This window comes from Phodopus roborovskii, unplaced genomic scaffold, assembly GCF_943737965.1.
Source record: "Phodopus roborovskii unplaced genomic scaffold, PHOROB, whole genome shotgun sequence".
NCBI classification, from domain to species: Eukaryota; Metazoa; Chordata; class Mammalia; order Rodentia; family Cricetidae; genus Phodopus; species Phodopus roborovskii.
In genome coordinates this window covers 7974744-7998320 of record NW_026126645.1, presented here as the reverse complement: position 1 = coordinate 7998320, position 23577 = coordinate 7974744, and the positions used below count along the sequence as shown (strand labels likewise).

Sequence of the window (23577 nt, the reverse complement as noted above, 5' to 3'; positions counted from 1 at the left end):
ATAATGAACTTAGTTAAAATTATGAGATTTGGAGGGATTTGAAAAATATTATTATTATTATTATTATTATTATTATTATTATTATTATTATTATTAGCTCCATTGCTGTTCCCAGGGCCTGACTGTTTGTAGGTAGCAGCATTGTGTCACGTGTTAAAAGGTTGGACAGAGCCTAAGAGACAGTTGCCTTGTTTAGTGTTTACTGACGGCTGGGAAACTAGTCTTGCCTCTACGTTTGCATTCAGGTCGGATGCCAGGGGTTAGCATCAGGAAGTGGAGGAGCCAAGACTGAGCCCCACTAACTGCCTTGACCTGCCTGGCCTGTCTCTATCTGAAGCACCTGGCACAGTGGACACACGCCCGCCAGGGCCCTGCCTGAAGCTGGCACTGGGGTGCGTGTGAGGAGATCCTATCCCTGTCTCTGTGGAACCCCACATTCTTCTCAGGAGCTGCAGGGACCACGAACCTGGCACAAGGGCCGGAACCCCCACTCACATAATTGCCGAGATCCACTCCAGCACGGGGAGCAAGAACAAGACAGGGATGAGGGTGAGGAGGACCCGAGACTCCACTGTCACTCCATGCCAGGACTGATAAAGACCAGGGCTCTACTGCTAAAGTCACCCACAGTCTATGTTCCTCTCCTGAGCCTTATAATTTGGATAGCAATGTACCGTTGATGGTCTGGCTACTGTGGAGGTCCAGACAGTTACACTGCCCAGGACCCTGTAGCTCGCTTAGCATGCTGGGATGTTTGATTGAGGAAATCAGCAAGCATATACTGTTCCCAGAATATGTCTCAGGACCCAGAACGGGACTGTATTCTAGAAGCCAAAACGGGATGCTGACATCACCCAGGCCCAAAGTCTAGCTTTGCTCTTTATCTGTGAGCTTGGCCCTATCATTAACTTCCTGTGTGCCTCAAACCCCCCAGTCTATAAACTTGGCATGATAATAATAGTAGCTATTTCGTGGGTTATTGTGAGGATTGATCTACTTAAGACATTGATTGCCTCGTTATTACTAGGTGGCTGTTGCAGCTCCAGCCATTAAATCCACTCTCCAAAGATAAAATGTGGAGGAAGGACTCAGCCCCCCCCCCTTTTTTTTTTTTTTTTTTTTTTTTTGCTCTTTTTGTCTTTAAATGGCAGTCCTTTTTGAAAGCATTTTTTTTTTTTTTTTTTTTCCTAAACTCCGTTGACCATAACTGGGTCACACGGGCAACCTTAGCTGCATTGGAAGCCGGGAGATAACTTTTTAAAAGCAGAACTCTTACAGACTGAAGGAGATGGGCGGTGGAGTAGCAGGCTCCATCTCAGCTCCCACGGTCACCGATTGTGGATGTGTCCACTGGGGACACTGCACTGCAACCCCCATCCTCAGGGAAGAGGCACCTGGAGCCTCTTGTGTTGGTAAGTTAGCTCCATGGGTAGCAAGCAACTCCCCTAGGCGGGAGAGTCTCCCAGCAACCATCACCTGAATACGGCTTTTGTTGGTCCCTCTGCATCTCCACCTGCTCCCTGTCCAGGGGTCTGAGGATTGCGGTTTGCTGCCATTTGTAGTGCTGTTTGCTTTTGTGTGCTTGGACAAGGCCAGGATAGTTCCGGAAGCCTCCTATGAGTGGGGCTCGAGCCTTTGTAACAGCTTGGCTTAGCAGCTTGGCCTTGCTCCTATCTCCCACAATGGCTGTCTACACAGGCTGGAATGGAGAGTCGGTAGTCTGTACTGCTCACTATCCAGCCTCCTGTGCCTGAAAAGCAAGTGTGGCCTCTGCGGCTGAGAAACTTGGCTCATTTTTCTTAATTATTGAACCCAAAAAAGCACCTGTTCTTGCTGGCAACTGTGTTGAGCTGTGCAGCTACACACCAGAGTTCAGAGTCTCTGTTCCCACACACTAGCAGCAACATTCATCTTTACAGAGAGTACTCCCGTCTAAGTACCTCTGCAAAGGCCCAGAAATGGACAGCAGCATCTTGTCCAAGGACACACTGCAAGGTACCAAACACTCTGAGGAGGAAAACCAGCTAACTCCAGCTTTTTCTTTGTCCCTTGTTTCTGATGTGTAGTTTGGTCCCCTCTATGCAGAAGGGAAAACCAGCTGTGCATATTGATAGTACTCACGTACTGTGGGCAGGGTGCTGGGCACATTCAAGTGGTTTGTTTTGGGGTAGAGCTAGGGGTGGAAACTCAGGGCCTTGGGCACCCTAGCCACACCTCCAACCTCCATTTAAGTTTCATTTACCCCATTTCATAGGTAAGAAAACCGAGGCCTATAGACAAAGGCCTTCCCTGTCCAGTGATTCCAGGACCGCAGTCTGGGGCCCAATCTCTCGAAGCCCTGTGGTAGGTTGGCTCTGATCCGGGAGTGTGCAGTGCTGTTGGCAAGCTGTACTGCCTTGCCCAGGCAATGCAGGTGCTTAGTAAGCTCACCCGAACCCTTCATTTTCCCTTAGTTGTTTTGCCAGCCTGGTTTCCTAGGACTGGGCCCTTGTTAGATGTGCTTGGTTCCTGTTGGCTGCTTTAGAGCTGGGCCGGGCTGAAGGGCGGGGCCTTAGTGCCAGGTACACCTGTTAGGGTGGTGCTTGTGGTCCCAGGGCCCCCATGTCTGCCCGTGGCCAGGCTCAGGTGCTGCAACTGTTGTGTGTTTCCACTGACACCCACTGCCTCGGGGTGTTCTAGAATGCCAGTCCCTGGGGCACTCTGCTTCCTGCACCCGTTACCGTGGGAGGAGAGAACCCCACTGGGAAGAAACGGCACGCCCGGTCAAATTAGAATGTAGGACAACACAAATGAGTGCCAAGCCTAAGTGCGTTCCACATGGTACTGGGGATACACTTACCCTAAGAACGACCCATCGCTTCTCTGTGGGCAGCCCCCAGTGTCTCTGGAGTTTTAGCTCTTGTTTTACTTTGTTTTGCTTTTCTGCATCTGGCAGCCCTGACTGGGAGGGATCCCTGTGCTGTGTAACAAACAAGACCCCAAGAAAGGACATAAAGTTTATGGAAGAATTAGCAAGGTGGGACCCACTACTAAGCAGGCTGCATGGATAATGATAATAAGACCTTGGTGGCTTCCTCGGAGTGCCTTGAAGACACTCACATATATATGATGGGCAAATGAAGACCACTGATAAAGGAGAGGAAAATTCCAGAGTCTGGAGTATCACTAAAGATGGCAAGCCAGAGCAAGGGACAAGTGGCTGGGGCTAAGGTCTTTTATGATCTGACCTCCCACCTGGAGTGAGGGCTGGGCCAGGACCAATCAGGTTTTTGAAGGGACATGACAGCAGCCTGCCTGCCCTGGAGTCCACCAGTGTGGACAGAGCAGGCAAGCGCCTCTCCTCACTGGGGTCTTTGGGGAAAGAACCTGTCTGAGGAAGCGAGGTGGGGACATAGATCTGTCACATGAGGGAGGTGGACACAGGGAACCTGGAGATGGATGGTGGGAAGCCACAAAGAGCCTCATGGTTGCAGTGGAGGGTGGGAATGGCCATCGATAGTGCTGGAGCTGCCTTTGGCAGAGTCCCTGGGTCTGTTTCCAGACCTGTCACTGTGTCCTTCAATGTGGTTCTTTTCCTGCCACCAAGATGAGGACTCACTCTTTTTTAGAGGGTGGGGGAGGTAAAGGAAACCACATAGCCCAGGCTGGCCTGAACTCATTATTAGCCCAGGCTGGTCTTGAACCTGCAGCAGCAATCCTCCTGTTTTAACCTCTAAGGCTGGTGTTAAACAAGTGTGCTACCATACCTGGTAGCTTCATTCTTGAAGTGACTTCATAAGAGTGGTCATCACCAAGGCCCACACCACCTGCCACCCGTATGCACCCCCCTCCTGTGTCTCCTGTCCCCACGAGAATGCGGTGCTGTCCCCAGCACTTATGGTAGTTTGAGGTTTATCTGTCTTAAAGGGACACAACAGGACTACAGTGGCAAATGATGCTTCGTGAGACTCATCTTTAAAGCCTCATCTGTTACCTGGGTACCTTGTTTCTTAAGACGCAAGGGTCTCAGGATGCTCACACAGGCTGCATAGAGATGTTATCATACCCTACCCCCATGGTACCTCCATTCTTGGGGCTATGCCTGTAAATTCCCCGGGGGGGGGCATGTGATCTGCAGGATGTAGTTGTGCCCTTCATCACCAAGTCTTCAGTGTGACACTGTTCAAATTCTGACTCAGCACCAGATGCACACCTGTGGCTTACCATAGTGTAGCTTGGCCTTTCAGAGTTCCTTCACCTCTCCGAGCTTCGGTGGCCTGATGTGTATAGTGGGGATCCTGTTGGTACCAGGCTCAGGTTTGGGGGAGTCTATGAGAAATTACACACTGAGCTTCCCCAGGCATGGGGTCACTCATGTTCAGAATGTTGTCTCCTAAGTCTATAGCCATCAGGAGGACACTGAATGGCCACAGAAGCATTGACAGCTCAGGGGTGTAGTAGGTATTTTCCCCACTTGGGAAAAGGTCCTGTGTGCACAGCTCACGGGGGTCACTTGAGCCCTTCCAGGCCCCCCCACCTCTGACCAACTGCTCTTGTCCCCTAGTGCTCCTGCGGGAGGAAGTGGTCCAGCTTCAGGAGGAAGTACACCTTCTCCGGCAGATGAAGGAGATGCTGGCCAAGGACCTGGAGGAGTCACAGGGCGGCAAGTGCTCCGAGGTCCTCTCAGCCACAGAGCTTCGGGTGCAGCTGGTGCAGAAGGAGCAGGAACTGGCCCGAGCCAAAGAAGCCTTGCAAGGTGAGTGACAGGCAACAGGGGACAGCTCCTGCCTGGGCTCTCCCAGCCATTCTGAGCTTCCTGGACTTGGCCCCTATCACATCTGTCTCAGGGTGACAAGACTGAATAGTGAGTGGGCTTTTTAAAACTTTTATTTGAAGCCAGGAGGTGGCTCACGTCTTTAATCCCAGCATTTAGGAGGCAGAGGCAGGTAGATCTCTGTAAGTTCGAGCCAGCCTGCTCTACAGAGTGAGTTCCAGGTTGGCCAGGGCTGTTACACAGAGAGACCCTGTCTCTAAAACACAACAGCAACAACAACAAATTTGTGTGAAGTTTTTCATTAGTATATGCTTTACATAATAATGGGCTTGTTATGGCATTTACATGTATATAGTGTGCTTTAATCATATTCACCCCCCATCACCCTCTCTTGCTCCTCCCCCTCCCTCAGATCCCTTCCTTTCCCCAACCAGTCCCCATCTACATCCACCCCCCCACCCCCACCCCGTGTTTCATTAGGGCTGCTTAAGGGAGGATGGGTGAAGGTCTATTTCCAGGAACTTGGGCACATTGCCAGTGGTTTCACCACTAAAGCAAATGTTTCTTGTGCCTTCAGCAGCTATTAACTGCCCACAGATTCTCAGGGAGGGTGGGGCCAAGGAAGGCATCTTTGATAAACCAGGACACTGACCTACTGCTGAATCTATCCTACATTCTTGAGAACCTGCATGACCTCCCTGAGCATGTTCTGGGCTCTGCTGGAGAAATGCCTGTGGCCCCACTGCTGTTCCCCAAGGTGGGCTCTGAGAAGGGTGTGAGTTTATTCTCACCACTCAGACCAGTGCAGTTTCCCTATGAGATGTAGCATCGTGCAGCCCAGATTCTGGGGAGACACTTGAAGCTTTGTAGGTGTGTGGGAAATCTCTTGAGTCAGACGGACCACAGTTCTTGGTCAACAGCTGCCCAAAGATTACAGACCCAGTTCCTTGAAAGAGGTCCCGTCTCCTTTATTTCCTACAAGGCTACTTGCCCATGATCTGGGCTTCAGGGAAGATTCCAGAAAGTTCTTTGAGAAAGGCAGGAAGCCTAAGATGCAGCTGCCATGATGCTTTGAGAAGTTGCTCCCACAGTGTCTCCAGAGAACAGCGTTTGGGTTGTGCATGCTGCTGATTCTGAAAGAGTGCATTCAACCTTTTGACATTTGTGACAGATGTCATCTGCAAGAGTTCACACTTGAGAAGTGTGCAGGCCAGCTATCAGACATAAAGAACTGCAAAAACAAGTCTCGTGTTTTAAGGCAGTTTATGATTTTGTGGTGTCCCTGAGGGCTGTGGGTTGAACACACCTGCCAAATGTCTAGAAAAGCTTTGTTCATGAAGCCAGAGCTGCTTGTTACTCCAACCACCATGATACCAAGAGGGGTCAAGTTCTTCCTGTAACCGGTCCTGGGTGAGCATCTCAGGTGGGCTTGTTTCTTGCTGGCTTTTCTTAAATTAACCCGCTTTCCTTTTGCCTCTGGGCCTTTTCCTTTGGTACTCCTGTATTCCTTACTTTGTTTCTTATTCCATGGCTTGCTGGTTGGCTGGGTGGCTGGCCCCTGACATCCTCCTCCCCTTGTTCTCTTGTTCCTTTTTTCCCCTTCCATTCTCCTTCTATTTATACTCTCTGCCTGCCAGCCCTGCCTCGCTATTGGCCACTCAGCTCTTTATGAGACCATCAGGTATTTTAGACAGGCACAGTAACACAGCTTCACAGAGTTAAACAAATACAGCATAAACAAAAGTCACACACCTTAAAATAATATTCCCCAACACACCTCCTCCAGCAAGACTACACCTCCTAATCCTTCCTAGTTCTACCAACTGGGAACCAAGTATTCCAATATATAAGCCGATGAAGGCTATTCTCATTCAGACTTCCTACCTCTCTGCCTGAGGACCCCTGATGGTGGCCTCTCTGTAGGGGACCAGCCCAAGCAAAAGGACTCAGGGATGTCAAGTAACTTGACCAGGGTCCCAGAGCCCAGCAAGGCAGAGGCCTTTTCTGTTGCACTAACATGTCTTGTCCTTCCTCTGCCTGTTTCCGCTGTGGAGTCAGCTTGAGATAGAAGATCGAGACCACTTTAACTCAGCCATGGGATGACTAGCTCAGGAGAACTTGTACCCCAACTATATCTATCCCTTATTGTTTCAATACCACATTTTCCTTTATAGTCCAGGCTAGCCTTGCACTCTCTATGTAGCCTAAGCTGGCTGTTAAATCACTGTGATCCATCTGTCTCATCCTCCCAAGAGCTGGGTTTGTAGGTGTGAGCCACCACACCTACCTCTTAACTAATTTTGACCTTGTCTAACATTCCCAACCTATCTGAAACTGCATTCCTTTGAGGTAATGGTGGTACCCATGTGTTATGTGCAGTTTTCTGCCAACCTGGTCCCACAACCATGTCAGTTCCAAAATAACACACAGAGACTCTATTAGTTATAAAGCTGTTGGCCAGTTACTAGCTCTTCTTATTGGCTAGCTGTCTAAATATTAACTCATTTCTATCTAAGTATTTCCACGTGGTCTTATCTTACCTGAGTAAGGGTCCAGACATCTTCGCTCATGTAATACATTTCTACTACCTCTCCCAAAATCCTTGTCTCCTAGTCCCGCCTATCTTGTTTTCCTATTGGCCAACAGGGCTTTATTCATTACTCAATAAGAGAAACATATTTACAAAATGACATCTCCCATCAGCCTTGATTCTTACCTTCAGGACCAATGAGAGAGGCTGCCTCTCAAGTCAGGCCGAGAGGGTTGGGTGACATACAACATGACTGGCATGCTGCATACTGTGATTTATACAGAAGCCCAGTGATTGGCAGATGGCAGGGGCAAGGCCTACCTCCTCAGATCTGCTCAGAGCTACCACCTGTCTGGCTTCTAGGCCAAAGGCACCTCAGAGCCCATGCACTCAAAGCAACAGTGTCCCTGAAGAGCCAGTGGCTGGACACCTCCAGCCACCCACAGCATCCCACCTGGAATCCTGCAGCGTCATTAAAAAAAAAAAAAAAAAAAAAAAAAAAAAAAAAAAACTCCCTTCCAAATCAGCCGGTGCCCAAATTGCAGACAGATGTGGCAGGTGGAGGTTGGGCGTGCAGAGGGATTTATGCACTGTAATGAGGAGACTGAGCAGACGTGTTCCTGCAGAGCAGGCAGCAGATGGCAGTGACACTTGTTAACAGACAGTGGCCCCAGGGAAAAGCAATGCCCCAAAGACTTCCGCCCTGGCTGAGTCCCCTCTCCACCATCTTGTAGTTTGGAAGAGACCTGAAGTTTGCAGCTTGGGTATGGATCAGGAATCCAAGCAGACACTGGAACAGTGGTCCCAGTGCTGATATCAGATTGGGAAGAGAATCAAATGTGAGAAGCCAGGGGCTTGGAAGGCACCTCTGCTGCCCTGGGAGTGAGCAGGGAAGTGATGGCTGCTGATGTTTGGTCTCCTCGTGAATTTACTTAGCAAGAAGCATGGCATTGGGGGTGTATCAAAACCCACCCACCCCCAGTTATTCTCATGACCCCCACTGTGCCCTCTGGGAGCTTGCAGGACCATCTGTTGTCAGATAATTTCCCAGGATTCCATTTCCTAACGTCCTTGTAAATCGGGGCAATCATGAAAATTGCTTTCTTTTCATTTTTGTTTTAAATTTCTTAACAGTGTGTTGAACATGCTGAGCAATTTCCAACAGCAATAAATACGATTCGAGGACATAATTTTTAATGACTGCATAATGTTCCACCAAATGGAGGTTCCATTATTTATTCAGCCATTTTCTTGTCGTTGGACATCTGAGCTGTTCGCATGTTTTCTCTACTCTTCTTCTGGCCACTATAACATGACAAAGATCTGGCTTGAAAATCTGTCTTTTTCTTTTGTTATTTTCTTCATTGCATCTCTAATTGTGTGCATGGGCACTCAAAGGCTTGTATGAGAGACTCAGGTTCATTTACCAGGGTGTTTGTGTGAACAGCTTGCAAGAATCATTTCTTTCCTTCCACAGTGTGGGTCATTAGGATTGGCAGCAGGTGCCTTTACCCCGCCCCCCAGACCCTGCCACTCCCCGAGCCATCTCATTGGCCCTGTTTGTTGAGAAAGGGTCTCATATATTCCAGACTGGCTTCAAAATACCTATAGTGTAGGGGCTGGCCTTGAACTCCTGATCCTTCTGCCTTTGATCCCTGAGTGCTGGGATTATAGGCTGCTACTCCTTGTTTGTATGGACAGGGGACCAAACCCAGGGCTAAGTGCTTAGTGCATGCTAGGCAAGAGTCTACCAACTGAGCCATACATACATACATAAATGTATTTTATGTATGTGTATACATGTGCGTGTGCACGTAAGTGCAGTTACCTGTGGAGTGCAGAAAAAGACATTGGATCCCTGGAGCTGGAGTTAAAGTGGTTGTGAGCCACCTGGTGTGAGCACTGAGAACTTACCCTGGGTCCTCTGCAAGAACAGTGAGCACCTAACAGCTGAGACGTTTCTCCATCTCCTGTTTGTTTCTTAAATACTGTTTCTCAAACTTTTCTCAAATCCACAAGCTGTTTCTATGGTTTGAAATATCTGTTTACCATTCTTAACACCGGTGAAATGTCTGAATTCTCAATAATTTATTCTACAATGAACCTGATACATGTTAACATCACTTGCATTAATTTTTTTGTTTTATTTGTTTTTTGTTGTTGTTGTTGTTGTTTGTTTCTAGACAGGGTTTCTCTAACAGTCCTGACTATTCTGGAACTCCCTTTGTAGATCACTCAGAGATCCACCTGCCTCTGTCTCCCAAGTACTGAGATTAAAGGTGTGAGCCATTACTACTAGCTAGCCTTGATTTGTTTTTGTTTTGTTTTAACTGAGAAGTAACTGTCCCTACTTGAAAAGTTTTGAGAGGAGTACAGCATTGTATCTGATGTTTTTGTTATTTGTTTTTTTGAGGCAAGCTCTCTCCATAACCCTTGGAGCTTACTATTTAGACCAGATTGGTCTCAAACACACAGAGATCCTCCTGCCTCTGCCTGAGCGCTGGGGATTAAATGTGTATAGCGCCACAGCCAGCTCTGGCTTTTTTTTATTTATTTATTTATTTATTTATTTATTTATTTATTTGGGTTTTTTTTTTTTTTTTTTTTTTTGGCTTTGCTTTAGTTTTTGTTTTGTTTTTGAGACAGAGTCCAGCTGTGTAGCTCAGGCTGGCTGTCTCAAACTCAAAGCAATCTGCCCGCCTCTGCCTTCTAGGTGCTGGGATTTCAGGTATGAACTGTTGCACTTGGCTTTACTGCTGTTTCTGAAAAGATCCCCTGTCTACATCATAGCAGAGTGCAAGTCCTCTGGGCTCCTGCAGTATTTTGGTTGAAAGCTGACCGCACACATGAGAAGTAGAAAATATAAGAGTGTATCAGTTACCTTAATTATGTAACCATGACTACACCTTGTCAGCAGGAAAGCTCATGGGTGGTAGCTAGATTGTTTCCTGAAGAATTCTTGCAATTTCATGTAGTCTGGCCTGGCTAACCTTGAACTTCTGGTCCCTCTGCCTCTACCTTCCAAGTGTTAGGCATGTACTACCAAACCATATGGATGGTCCAGATACTGAGCATTTCATTATCCATTATCAGTCTCATGTTTTAACATTACCAGCACTTTCTCCCAAAAAGTCGACTTATTATAGAAAGTCCTTTATATACGATCATGGTGGAAAATCAGCTTTGCCAGATGAATTCTGATTCTTAGTGCTCTAAAATAAACTCCTTTTAAAAAAAATTATCATTATTAGCCAGATGTTGTGGCCCACGCCTTTAATCCCAACACTCCGGAAATGGAGGCAGGTGGATCTCTGTGAGTTCAAAGTCAGCCTGGTCTATGGAGTGAGTTTCAGGACAACCAGGGCTATGTAGAGACCCTGTCAACAATAATAATATTATTATGTGTGTATGTACACATACCATGGTGCGTATGTGGCGAACACAGGACAATTTTTGTGGAGTCCGATCTTTCATTCCACCTTGACAGGGTTTTGGGGGTTGAATTCAGTCATCAGGTCTAACTATGTGTCTTAGTTAGGGCTTCTATTGTTGTGAATAGACACCATGACCATGGCGATTCTTATAACGGAAAACATTTAATTAGTGTTGATTTACAGCTTCAGAGGATTAGTCAGTTGTCATCGTGGTAATACATGGCAGTGTGCAGGCAGACGTGGTGCTGGATGGAGAAGGAGCTGAGAGTTCTACATCTTGTAGGCAACAGGAAGTGAACTGTCTCACTTGGTGTGACTTGAGCATGTACAAGACCTCAGAGCCCACCTCCACAGTGATACACTTCCTCCAACAAGGCCACACATCCCCAACAAGGTCACACCTCCTCAGAGTGCCACTCCCTCTAGGGGGCATTTTCTTTCAAACCACCACACCACTGAACTATTTTCAAGCCTGGATATTTTGCTCTAAAGCACAAGTTCCATTGTGGCAGTACAGACTGCCACTAACTTTCGTGGGGTAACAGGTGCTCTTGGTGCATTTGTGAAAGCTGTTAGGTCGTTTACTAGATGCCATGGTTTGTAAGTCTGCCATTCTTTCAAGCACACACAGAATTCTCTTTAGAAGTAGCTAGTTTAAGGACAAATAAGACGTCTCAGCCGGTAAAAGGTGCTTGCCTTTTGATAGCAGGAACTCACATGGTAGAGAACCATTTCCTGCAAGTGGTCACCTGACCACCACAAGCACCTCCTAACACACAAGTAAGTACATGTAATAATTGGCTAGGTGTTAGGCCAGGTGGTGGTGGCACATGTCTTTAATCCCAGCACTTGGGAGACAGAAGCAGGGAGATCTCTGTGAGTTCAAAGGCCAGCCTGGTCTATAGAGCAAGTTCCAGGATAGCCAGGGCTATTACACAGAGAAATTTTGTCTCAAAAACCAAAGACAAACAAACAGACATAGAAAAAAAATTGGACGGGCAGAGGTGGTGCATACCTTTAATCCCAGCTCTTTAGAGGCAGAGATACAGGTGGATCCATTTGAGTTCTAGGCCAACCTGGCCTGCTGTACAGAGCGAGTGCCAGGACAGGCTCCAAAGCCACACAGAAAAACCCTGTCTTTAAAAAAAAAAAAAAAGTACATGTAATAGTTTTTTTTAAGTGACTAGTTTAGCTGACAACTCAAACATCCAAATATTTTTCCTCAACTTATCCATTCCACCTTTATGTGCAGCAGCAAAGAACCATAAGTTATATTCTGATTGATTAAAGGACATGTCATGGGGTGTTTAAAGATATTAGTCAAATTTAGTGCATCCTTTAAAAATTTTCTTTTTTGATGGTGGTATTGAACCAGGGCCTTGTGCATGCCGTGCCTACACCCAACTGCTGAGTTTTTCTCGTATTATCAAAGACACACTTAGGCTGTATGCGTATGCCTGTGTGTGCATGTGTGTGTGCGTGCATGCGTGCGTGCATGTGTATGTGCGCACGTGTGAGAAGAGGGCCTCAGGTCCTGTGGAACTGGAGTTATAGATGGTTGTGAGTCACCTTGTAGATGCTAGGAATTAAACCCAGGTCCTCTGGAAGAACAGCCAGGGCTCTTAACCACCATCATTCCAGCCCCAACCCTGCAGTTTTGGCTCTTGGTTGGTGGTCTCTTGTTTTCTCCTCTTCCTCCTCCTCCTCTTCTTCTGGGTTTTATATAGGTCAGGCTATCCTCAAACCAACTCATTATCTAGCTAAGGAGACCTTGAACTCCTGATCTTCCTGATCTACCCGCCTCAGGACTGTACCCAGTGTAGAGCCCTAGAGACTGGATCCTGGGCCTCGAGCTTGCTAAGCAGGCTCTGAAGTACCTGAGCTTCATCTGCAGCCCCAGCCCTGTAGTCTGAGGGACAGCTCTTCCGTTCATGCTGGGAACAGAGCCGGGAGGGACAGTATGGATTACTGTGTCCTGCTGGGACCCTGGGGGCACTGGACTTGTTGAGTCTCCTCCAGGGTTTGCTCTAGAAGTGTAATAAACACTGGTCTAGACTAGTCTCTCCACCTCTTTCACCCAGTCCCTTCCCTACGCGGTTCAGTGAGCACGTGACAGTCCCTTGAATGCCTGCAGCCTCAGCTGCAGCTCAGGGAACATTCTAGGAGCAAGCAAAAGAGGCTGCCCTTGAGACCTTGATCCTGGCTTCTGACTCATCCCTACTCCTCCCTGGAGTGGAGAAAGAAGCTGTAGAGATGTGGACAGAGCCTGCCACAGCCGGCGTGAGACATGGCCCTGCAACTGTGACAGGAGAGAGAATGGAAGCTATGCTGGCCTCTGTCCCAGAAGAGGCGCTGAGGCCTGAGCCCAGGAGTCATGTGCTGAGCTGGCCTCTGCGGTGCTCAAGCACTGACCCAAGAACTGGTGCGAGGTGACCAGGGGCGCAGGTCAAGTGTGATAGGGTCTTTGTCCTGGTTCTTCTCAGCCATGCTTGCTACACCGGGGAGATGCTTTCCTGGCTTCGGACAAGGCCCTGAGGGGGTAGGGTGGGAAATGCCTTTGGACCACTCTCCCAGCGATGGTCAGTCAGTAATGCCGTTAAGGGCCATGAGGGCACAAGGTGGTAAACTTGTGGTAAGCTCTAAGAGTCTCACTCAGGTTAGAGAACAAGCCCTGTTCCCAGCACGTCACGCATCTCCCTCGCCACATAGTGTAAGTGGGGTGAGCCTGACTGTGGCTAGGGAAACTGAGGCTTCAAGAGAATCATACAGCGTGGGAGTCCCCACATTTGACACAGATCCCTTTTAGTGAGGTTCTTTAAGTCGGTTTTGAGAGGGGGGAGGGGAAGAGAGAGAGAGAGAGAGCACATGTGTGTAGGCATGCATGCCACGGCACACCTGTAGAGGTCAGAGGACAACTTGGTGGAGTCTCTTCTCTCCTGTCCTGTGGGTCTAGGGACTGAAACTCAATCTGTCAGATTGGCAGCAAAAGCTTTTATACCCTAAGATGGGTCTTATCAAGAAACCCACTCATTCAATGAGTACTTACTGACATTCTACTATTTTCCAGGCATCATTCCGGGGACGGAGGGCATCTCTGTAAGTAAAATCAACAAGTCTCTTGCCAACAGTGTTTAGGTTGTAGCAGTCTGTGACAGCCACTACTGCTATGTAACAAATGGTCCTGCGACTTAGTCTAGGGTAAAGCAAATACCAGTTTTCTTACACTACCTCATCTCGCATGCCAGGCATTTGGAGGCTGCAATCCAGCTTACTCAGGAGGTTGAAGTAGGAGGATTGCAAATTCAAGGCTAGCCTGGGTGACTTATCGAGCCTCTGTCTCAAAATGAAAAGTAAAAAGAGGGCAGGGGTTATAACCCAGTGGCAGAGCACATGCCTAGTATATGTGAGACCTTAGATTTAAGCTCCAGTGCTGCAGAAACAGATGGGTAGGTGGGTATGTATGTGTGTGCCCGTCTCTGAGTGGTTAGTGGGAACACCACACAGCTGTTGTTTGTGGGGTTGTCTAATTGCTTTTAAATGATGAACTATTTGCAGGGTGGCTCTCAGGGTCAGACTCTCCAATGGATCTGAGGCAGTGGGCACAAGTGAGTTGACAGGACTGTGGAGACCACATCTGGGCATACAGCATGCCTAGACTCCTAACCTGGAAAATGGAAAGATAGTAATATTCATTCCGGGCCCTTGCCATCATGTCCCACCTCCTGTTCCTACAAGCAGCAAGCTGAAGAGCAGATCCCTGCATGAGGGGCGGCCAGACAGAGCCTGTGGAAAGGCCAAAGATAGCCTCCTGCTGTAGTGGACATGGTAGAAGGTAGAAGGACACCAGCGTGCCCACCATCCCCTCATCCCCACAAGTGAGGGCCTAGGATGCAAGCCCAAGCATCCACATGGCAGAACACGGCCTGCTCGCTCCCTTTGGTAATCCCTGGAGGTCTCATCGTGAGATTCCAAGGAAAGGAAGAGAGCTTAGTCAGAGCCCTGGGCTGGGACACTGGGCCACACCCAGCCTCCAAGCTCCAGCCCAGTAGGTACTGCTCTGGGTCAGATCTGCTCAGCTGCCCTACAGACGGCCCTGGCTAGATGATGTTGGGTGAGTGGTGGCCAGGAACTCTCTCCTGCCCTGTGCCTCACCCTTGACTGGGAACACCTGGCAGAGCCTCAGAAATGGGTCCTCACCCAGAACCTGCTGCTACCCTGGAAAGGGCAGTTAACCCTTTAGTGCCTGTGGCCCCTGTGATCAGGCCTTCAGGAGACCACCTGCTTTTCAGCCTTTGGTTTGTGCCTCCTCTCCTGTCCCTGCCACTCAGAAGAAGCAAGGTTGGGAGTGAAGAATAACACAGACAAGATATGGGCCAGTGCCCCAGGCTAGCCCAAAAGTGAGGCTCAGGAAAAAGGTGGGAAGGGAGTAAGGGCTCAGACCCCACTGATACCTACCCACAGTTCTCTGCTTTGGGTTCCAGAAGGTTCTTGGACCTGAGTGATGTTCCTGGGCCCTGGCTTTCTGGTCCAGTGATCTATGAGCCCTGGCCTTTGTGGCCCCATTGTGTGGCCACCTGAATGATCTGTGGAATGTGACTTTTACGCTAGCCTATGCTGCCCTGCCTCTTCAGGGAATTTATTTTCTCCTTCAGTGCAGAGCAGGCTGCAGTGACCCTGGTGGCACCCAGGGGACAGGTCAGCCAGATGGCTCTGTTCAGCTGCCAAAGCCTGGCAGGCTCCTGGGAAATGTCCTCTGGGGGCCTGACTTAGAGGTTATGATCTTCTTTGCCAAATAGGTCAGATCCACCTTGTCCTGCAGTGCCAGACCTGACAGCCTCCCCACTGAGCAGGGCTCAATACGGGTGTCACATTCGATCCGAGGTACCATTAGCATCTCAAGGACAGAGTTTCTGTTTCAGGCAAAGACTGCTTCCTCCAGGAAGTCCTCCTGCTCCTGGCCGTGACCTCTACAACTGATGACATCTCTGCCCTTGGACACATGCTCTGCCACAGGGTATCACAAGATCTTCATAGTTCACAGCCCTTTAATTAAAGGGCTGAGGTCTGGGTCTGTAACTTTCAGAGGCCTTGAAAAGCGACTGGGTTATCCCAGATGGCATGGCTTGACAGGGATGGCAGTGAGGAGGAAGATCTCAAGGTGTGGCTGTGGAGTGGGCATAGCCTGCTCCCTCCACGTCCGGTCAGCTCTTGTGCTAGTGTGGTCCGTGTCCCCAGTGAAACCACTTGAGGCAACTGCCTTTGTGGAGTTTCTCTTCATCTAGTAGGGTGTGCTTTTGGACTGTTCTGGAAGGTCAGATACCCCTGAGTGGCAATTTTTAGCTTGGTAGCTGACGCCTGCTGAATGTGTTGCGTCTGTATAGACTGGGGATCAGGGGTGCCCAGGGCTGAGTGTGTGGACATGCTGAATCCCTCAAGAAGAGGACGGACATTCGTAGGTGGAGACTAATGGCAAGACACGTGGTCTCAGAGTGTTAGTAACAGGCGGGGAAGGATGGCGGGTCCTTGTGACAGGTGGGATAGGATGAAGGTGGCTCAGATGAGAGCAGGGTGGGAGAGTCCCCCCCCCCCAGAGTCCTTGTTTTAGGCAGTTAAGCGATATTTACACAGGGGTGGGAAGGAGGTTGCCTGCCATGCTTCCGGCTTCCATGGGTTCTCAAGAAAGAACGACACGTAGGAGTTGTCCGCTACTGAGCACCCGGGACACTCCATCACTGGAGAAGCACGCTGTAGCTCCTCTCATCCTCCCAGACACTTTCATCTCCTTTTACTGGGGAGGGACAGGACCTCAGACAGGTCACCTGACTTGCTCAAGGTGATATGCATAGCAGGTGCACATCAGGGCCAAGTTGTGGGGCTCCTGAGTCTGGGTCCCTCCTCCCTTAAGTCCCCCAAGAGAAAAGATGTGGGTGAAGGGAGTCCAACAGGTCAGACCCTGCATTTGGCCTGGCACAAGGTATATCTGACTACCTGCTATATTCGGCAGCTGTGGCTCCATCTCCTCGGCCCCTACTGCCACGTGGATTGGATGTTGGGATTTCGAGCAGGTGGTTTGGACACCACTGCACTCAAGCACTTCTTGAGGCGCAAAGGCTTCTTAGGATGGACTGGATATGGGTGGGTGAGACTAGGGGAGTGGAAAGTAGTGTGAGGTGTTAGCTGGGGTCACAGTTGCTGAGTTCAAATCCTCCTTGTAGTTGAATTTGTTGTACAAGTGGCTGGACCTCTCTGTCTCTTACTGGTAGCACAGGTTTATGTTGCCCCTTTTCGTGGTTGTAAACATCAAGTGGGATGATTTGTGGAGTGAGAAGTTAGACCAGCAAATATAACAACTGCTTATTAAACATCACTGCTGTGGCCTTATCGTGATGCTCTTACTATCTTAGAGCAGACTGTAATTCATTTAGGGTGCTTATTTAGCATATGGGAAGGCCTGGGGTCCACCCCAACACCACATATGGGTATGGAGGCACACACCTGTAATTTCCATACTTTGGACCTTTAGATGTTCATCCCCAGCTACATAGCCGGGGATGTGTGAGGCGTTGTTTCTTTAAAATAAACTAAGAAGGGCCGATTGTGATGGCTGAATGGGTAAAGGAGCTTGCTGCCAACCCTGACCCACCCATGTTTGGTCTTCAGGATGAATTTGGTAGAAGGAGAGAATGAACCCCTGCAAGTTGTCCTCTGATATCCACATGTGTGCTATGACATATGTGCATGCATACATACATACATACATATACATACATTATGTGTACACAAATATGTAAATAACATGGCTCTTTTAAAAATTTGGTTTTGAGACAGGATGTCTCCGTGTAGCCATGGTTGTTCCGGAATTCATTCTGTAGACCAGACTGGCCTCAAGCTGCCTCTGCCTCCCAAGTGCTGGATTTAAAGGCGTGCGCCACCACCGCCCGGCTAACATGACACGGCTGTGTTGGATGCTGTGCTGGAGCAGCAGGAACAGTCTAGGTTCAGTCTCTGAACAGCATCCCTAGCCCTAGAGTGAGGCTGCCAGTGAGAGTTGGCAGGCAGGCAGGAAGGGGAAGCCGTCAGCAGGGGTGGAGGCTGGATGCATGCACAGGTCATCAGGAAGTAGCCAGAGAGCCCCCCCCCTCCACAGGAGAATCTGTTTCTACCTGCACCCCAACTGGAGCTCCGAAGTACACCCCTCCTTCTGCTCTCTCTTGATTTCGTACTCTGAGGCTTCCCACTAGAGCTCAGCACTGTGATTTACAAAGGCACAAAAGGCTACTCTACTCTTTAGGGACCTGAGAAAGCCTATCTTTACCATGAGAGAGGCACAGGTTTCTCAGAAATTGACCTGATGCCTGGTGCAGAGGTATCAAGGGGAGCCACTAAACCATGGTGACGCCAAAGGGGCAGAGCTTTTAGGCGTCAGCTCCCTCCTGGAGGAAGCCAAGGGACCTGAAGCAGCTGGAGAAGGCTGGTGTCTCCCAGGTGCAACTTCCCCTGGAAACCTCAGCAATCCCACATGGCTCCTTGGTGGCTATGTGTCCGGGTAACCATGGCTCCTCATCCCCACAGCCCTTGGCTCTCCCTGTGTAGCATTGTATTCCTGAGGGTCAGACTGTGGGACCGGCTTGGTAGTCTCCCTTGAGGAACAGGGATCTGACAGGTCCAGGGAGGGAGGGCAGAGAGGCTTCTGGGAGAAAGTGACAGGACCCCGCTCATTGAGGAGCAGGCAGGACTTGCTCCCAACTCCGAATGCTCAGCAGTGCCCTTATGTTTACTGTGCTTCTGAAGTCATTTTTAGACTTACACAGCGAGGACCTCAGCCCACAAAGGAAAGGCCAGTCACCTACCTGTGTGTTAGAACAGTCTGTGGGATACCGAATGAACTTCCTACTGGTCCGTATGGTTCCTTCGTACAAACCAGAAAAGACTCGTTATAGACAGAAGAAAGGACGGCTCCTCGCATTGAACACACTCCTGTGTAGCTGTCCGCAGATAGTGGTACCTGCATGTGACCCCAGCCCTGAAGGGAGGTGCAGCCAAGCACTAAACATGCCAATCACAACACCATCTGCATCTCAGTTCACAGCTACCAGGCACTTTGGGGCAGTGCACACGCTGGGCAGCTAGCTGTCCAGACCAGCACTGGGTGGTACCATTCATGACCATCACTACTGCTTGTGGTTGGTATAAGGGAGCATCTTTCTTTGATTTTTGTCCTAAGACTCTTAGGATGAGCCCAGGTCTGGTGGTACAGGACTGTCATCCCAGCTACTCAGGAGACGAGGCTGGAGGATAGCAAGTTCAAAACCTGTCTGGAATATGAGAGTTCCAGGCCACTTTGGACACTGAGACCTCATCTCAGAATAAAAAGCAAAAAGAGGCCTGAGGCTGTAGCTTGAATGTAGAACATATATCTAGCTAGCATGCACAAAGGTCCTAGGTGCAGTCCTTGATACTGACCAAAAAATTAGGCTTGGCAAGGTGTAGCCACACCTTTCTGCTGAATTATATATCAAAGCCAGAGTTTGCTCAAAATGGAGCCACCTTTGTACTAGGATTGGTGTGCCCTTCACGATGCGGAACCTGAGAAATGAAGTGCCTGTCATAAGGGCTTATCCTGGCCACTCAGCTGTGGCCTCCCTGGAGCTGTCCCTGGTGTGAGGTGAACATTTATTAAACTCCTAGTGTGTGCCAGGCTCAGTGATACACATGTGATCATCACAGTAGGCCTGCAGGAAGGATTATATTATTACCTCTGCTCTACAGTGGCGTAACTGTGGCTCCAGGGAGGAAGGAGACTATGCCAGAGATACCAGAGAGGTGGAAGAGGCCACTGGCTGCCTTGTATCATGCTAGGAAGACCAAACACCTGTCCCTATCTCTGGACAAGTGAACTTTCTCTGAACTGTTATGAGCAGTTTTCCCACCAGCCTGGTCCCACAGCGGTGTCAGCTCCAAATAACACAGAGGAGACGCTGTATTAGATATAAAGCTGTTGGCCAATTACTAGAGTTTCTTATCGGCTAGCTCTGTCTTAAATATTAACCCATTTCTATCAATCTAAGTGTTTTCACATGGTCTTATCTTACCAGAGAGAGGGTCCCGACCTATTCTCTCTCAAGTCTCTGCATCTTGACTCTTCTACATCTCCCAGATCCTTCTTGTCTCCTAGTCCTGCCTCTCTTGCCTTCCTATTTGCCAACAGTGCTTTATTCATTAACCAATAAGAGAGACATATATACAGTAGAACATTCCCCGTCACTGAGCCCTTCAAAACCAGCCTTTGGATAGAGGAGAAAGGCTTGAGCTTGGGAGAGATGAGACTGGTGACCCGTGACTGGTGACATCAGGGAGACTGAGACCCAAGACCAATCTCCATGTGATGTGAGAGGTACCAGTGTCAACTGAGGACACAGACCTCCCAGTGCTGGCATAGGTGGTCTCCCAGGCAGGCCAGAGCCAGGGGCCCATGCTCAGAACACTGTTGATAGAGACTCAAGTCCAATGCCAGTTGCCCTGCAGGCTCTTGGTCATCAAAGCAAAAGGCCAGAGGTTTTCTTTGGTTTCTTGAAGGCAGCAGGTAGCCCTCTCTCCCAGAAATGGGAAGAACACGCTGCAAGCTCTCTGGACACAGGATGACATGTTGCAGTCACTGTGGCTCCTAAGCTCTGCTTTCTACCATGCTGGAAAGCCCAGGGAGCCAGGTGAACATTGAATGGCCAGGACATGGTGCTATTAGATTTGTAAGCACCTCCACCCAGCAGTGTCTATGATGGCCCCTTTTTATTTTATCCGTATGAGTGTTTACCTATTTGTATGTATATGCAGTGTGTGCGTGCAATGCCCAGGGAGGCCAGAAGAGGCATCAGGTCCTGAAACTGGAGTTACAGGTAGTTGTGAGCTGCCCTATGTATTCCTGTGTTCTTCGTATCTGTGTGTTTGGAGGCTGTCATGGTACTGAACACTACTTACTCATAAGGATACTCTTGACCTGGGGGAGGATATGGTGGACAGCCAGATGCCCAGCTCAGACTTGTCAGCAGAGGCTACCAAACTGACTTAGGCCATGGAAGATGGAATGGAAGCTGGGGAAAGACTTACGGGCCACGCCCCTCAGAGGTTTCCCAGACCTGGCAGTTTTGGGTACACTGTGCCACTGCATGCAAAATGACCTCCTCTGCCTGGGACTCTGGGACTCCTTGCTCGTGACCTTTGTTGGTTGAGGCAGTTCTTTCTATCTGCCCACTAGGCCCCAGGCGTGGGATCCAGAGTGACTATGGCTCTCTTTCCCCATGGGACACTAAAAGATGGTGTGGTCTTGGGTCAGCCTGGCTATGGCCCTCTGCACGCTGGGCAGCAGGGTAGCATAGTCCTGTGGCTGTTACTTGCTTCTCTCTCCTTTCCTCCCAGGCTGTGGTCTGTCACTAGTCCGTTGTCTTAGACATTTTGTTTGCACCGTTGGAGGCAATGCCACATGTGGGCTTGCTTAGTTTAGACCATGAATGTCTCTAAGGTGCATGTGTTGGAACTGCGCTCCTTCCTGTCCCTTGGGCACTGTGGTTAGAGGTGGTGTAACTTGTCAGAGGTGAGGCCTAGGAGAAAGCAGTTAAGTCATTTGGCGTGTCTCCCTTTACCTTTTCCTGATTTGCTTAACTCTTTGCTCCCTGTGAAGTGAGAAACTTGTTCTGCCATGTGTTCCCACCATGATGCATCTCAGTGCGGGCCCAAAGCAATGGGCTTCTGTTATGAGCAGTTTTCCCAACAGCCTGGTCCCACAGCCGAGTCCCCAAATAATACACAGAGACACTGTATTAGATACAAAGCTGCCGGCCAGTTACTAGCTTTTCTTATTGGCTAGCTCTGTCTTAAATATTAACTCATTTCTATCAATCTAAGTGTTTCCGCGTGGTCTTATCTTACCAGAGAGAGGATCCAGACCTTCTTCTGCCTCAAGTCTCTACACCTTGAATCTCTTCTACTACATCTCCCACAACCCTCCTTGTCTCCTAGTCCCGCCTCTCTTGCCTTCCTATTTGCCAACAGTGCTTTATTCATTAACCAATAAGAGAAACATTTACAGAATGACATCTCCCATCAGGCTTCAACTTCCCAGACCACAGGCCAAAGTGACCTTGTCCTTTATAGATCTTGTTTCTCCTGATGGTTTGTCACAGCAACATGAAGCTAACTGATTGAGCTGGTGGGCTCTGGCTTCAGTCCTTAGTTCTTGGCCCATCTACTCAGCCTTACCTGAAGCTTAGTGTGTTCTCCAGACAGGGAACTCTGAGAACCTATCATGATGTGACCATGAGATGTAACACATGGTTCCAGACTCCCAGGAATGGCATCAGTGGTCCTGGCAGAGTTTCTCTTGCACCTGACCTGCCTGCAAGCCACAGCAAGTGCCGAGCCTTACCACAATCTAGTGTGTATGCTACCAGAACAAACAGAAGCAGTGCCCGCTGCAGAAAGCTCTTTTTTTTTTTTTTTTTTTTTTTTGCTAAGGAGCGGAGGAGTCAGGAGTTAATGTTTAGCCAGCACCTAGCTGTCTGGACTCCACATGACGTTATTATCAGCTGCCACACAGATACGAGGTCAGGAGGATTCAGGCACCAGCTCAAAACCACAGAGCTTCTGATCCAGCTGCAGGCCCAACACATTCCAAAGCCTGAGGTTGTCCAAAAGGGAAGGGGCCAGTAAGCAGAGCATGACCTACAGGCCAGATACAGTTCCTCACCTATTTTTGTAAATAAAGTTCTATTGGCACACAGTTGTAGCCCTTAGTCTCCCTGTGTTCAGGGGCTGCTTTCCTGCTGTGTTGCAGAGTTGAGCAGTTACAAAGCCAGGTGGTCCGTAGATAATGCCCTCCAACTCTGTGCAGCCAGTGTTTGCCAACCCCCTCCCTAAAACATGCTGGGTCCTGCGCCAGCCTTCCTTGTACCTGGTAGAATCCATGTGTTGAAGTCCTAGTCCACAGGACCTGATTTGGAAGTGAGACCACTACAGATGTCCCTGAAGAAGCAGGCCTAGAGGAGGATGGGTCCCAGGGATCATGTGACTGATCTAAGGGGAGGAATTTGGACACAGAGTCAGACCCAGGGAAATGCCAGGCAAAGATGAAGACAGGGATTTGGTGTTGTATCAGTGAGCCCAGGAAGGTCACAGATGGCCACCAGACCACCCACAGCAGGAAGCGGGGTACCGGTGGCAACTCACTTCCTCCTTTTGCTACAGTCCAGGATCGAAGCCTAAGGAATGGGGCCGTCCATAGTGGGCAGGTCTTCCGCCTCAGTAAACCTAATCGGGATAATTCCCCTTCGGTTGCTAGATGCTCCAGCATTGTTAATCAGCCCAGCCAGTCATTTCTCATTTCTTCCTTAGAGTCAGAGGAAGTCCTACCCCAAACCCCAGGTCATCTGGCCCAGACACAGAACCTTCTAGCTGCTGCCTTTTGCTTACTTTCATACACCCGCTTCTGCCTAGGGAACCATGCACCTAACCAAACCGTGCTCGGTTGGACCTGCACTCGGAGCTGGATGGGCTCGCCCTGGGGCATCAGCATGAAGGTATAATATTGTGCTGAGCTGTGTTGTGTGTCCCAGACATCCCAATGCTCAGAACTCCAGATTCATAGGGGAGACCAAAGACCCCAGGTGCGGCTCTCTGACTGAGGAAGGGCCACAACTAACAGTTCCTCCTTGTCCCATCTGGATGTTCCTTGAGGCCTTGTGACAGCCATAGGGGAGCCTCGTGATGCTGCTCTTACAGAGGACTCAGGCTTGGTTCTTAGGATGGACACAAATGCTAGCAATTCCAGTTCCAGGAGATCCAACACCTTCTTCTGCCCTCCTTGTACA

The 23577-nt window shown here is 49.2% G+C and overlaps 1 protein-coding gene across 4 annotated transcripts in view; it reads left to right on the top strand.

Moving 5' to 3' along the window:
• Positions 1-23577, top strand: part of Kazn (kazrin, periplakin interacting protein) — a 941992-nt gene that overhangs the window by 842137 nt on the left and 76278 nt on the right. For all 4 annotated transcript variants that reach the window (XM_051173736.1, XM_051173738.1, XM_051173737.1 and 1 more), the window contains one exon: positions 4544-4735. In XM_051173736.1, coding sequence (XP_051029693.1) covers positions 4544-4735 — 192 coding nt within the window. The remainder of the gene's footprint in view (positions 1-4543; positions 4736-23577) is intronic.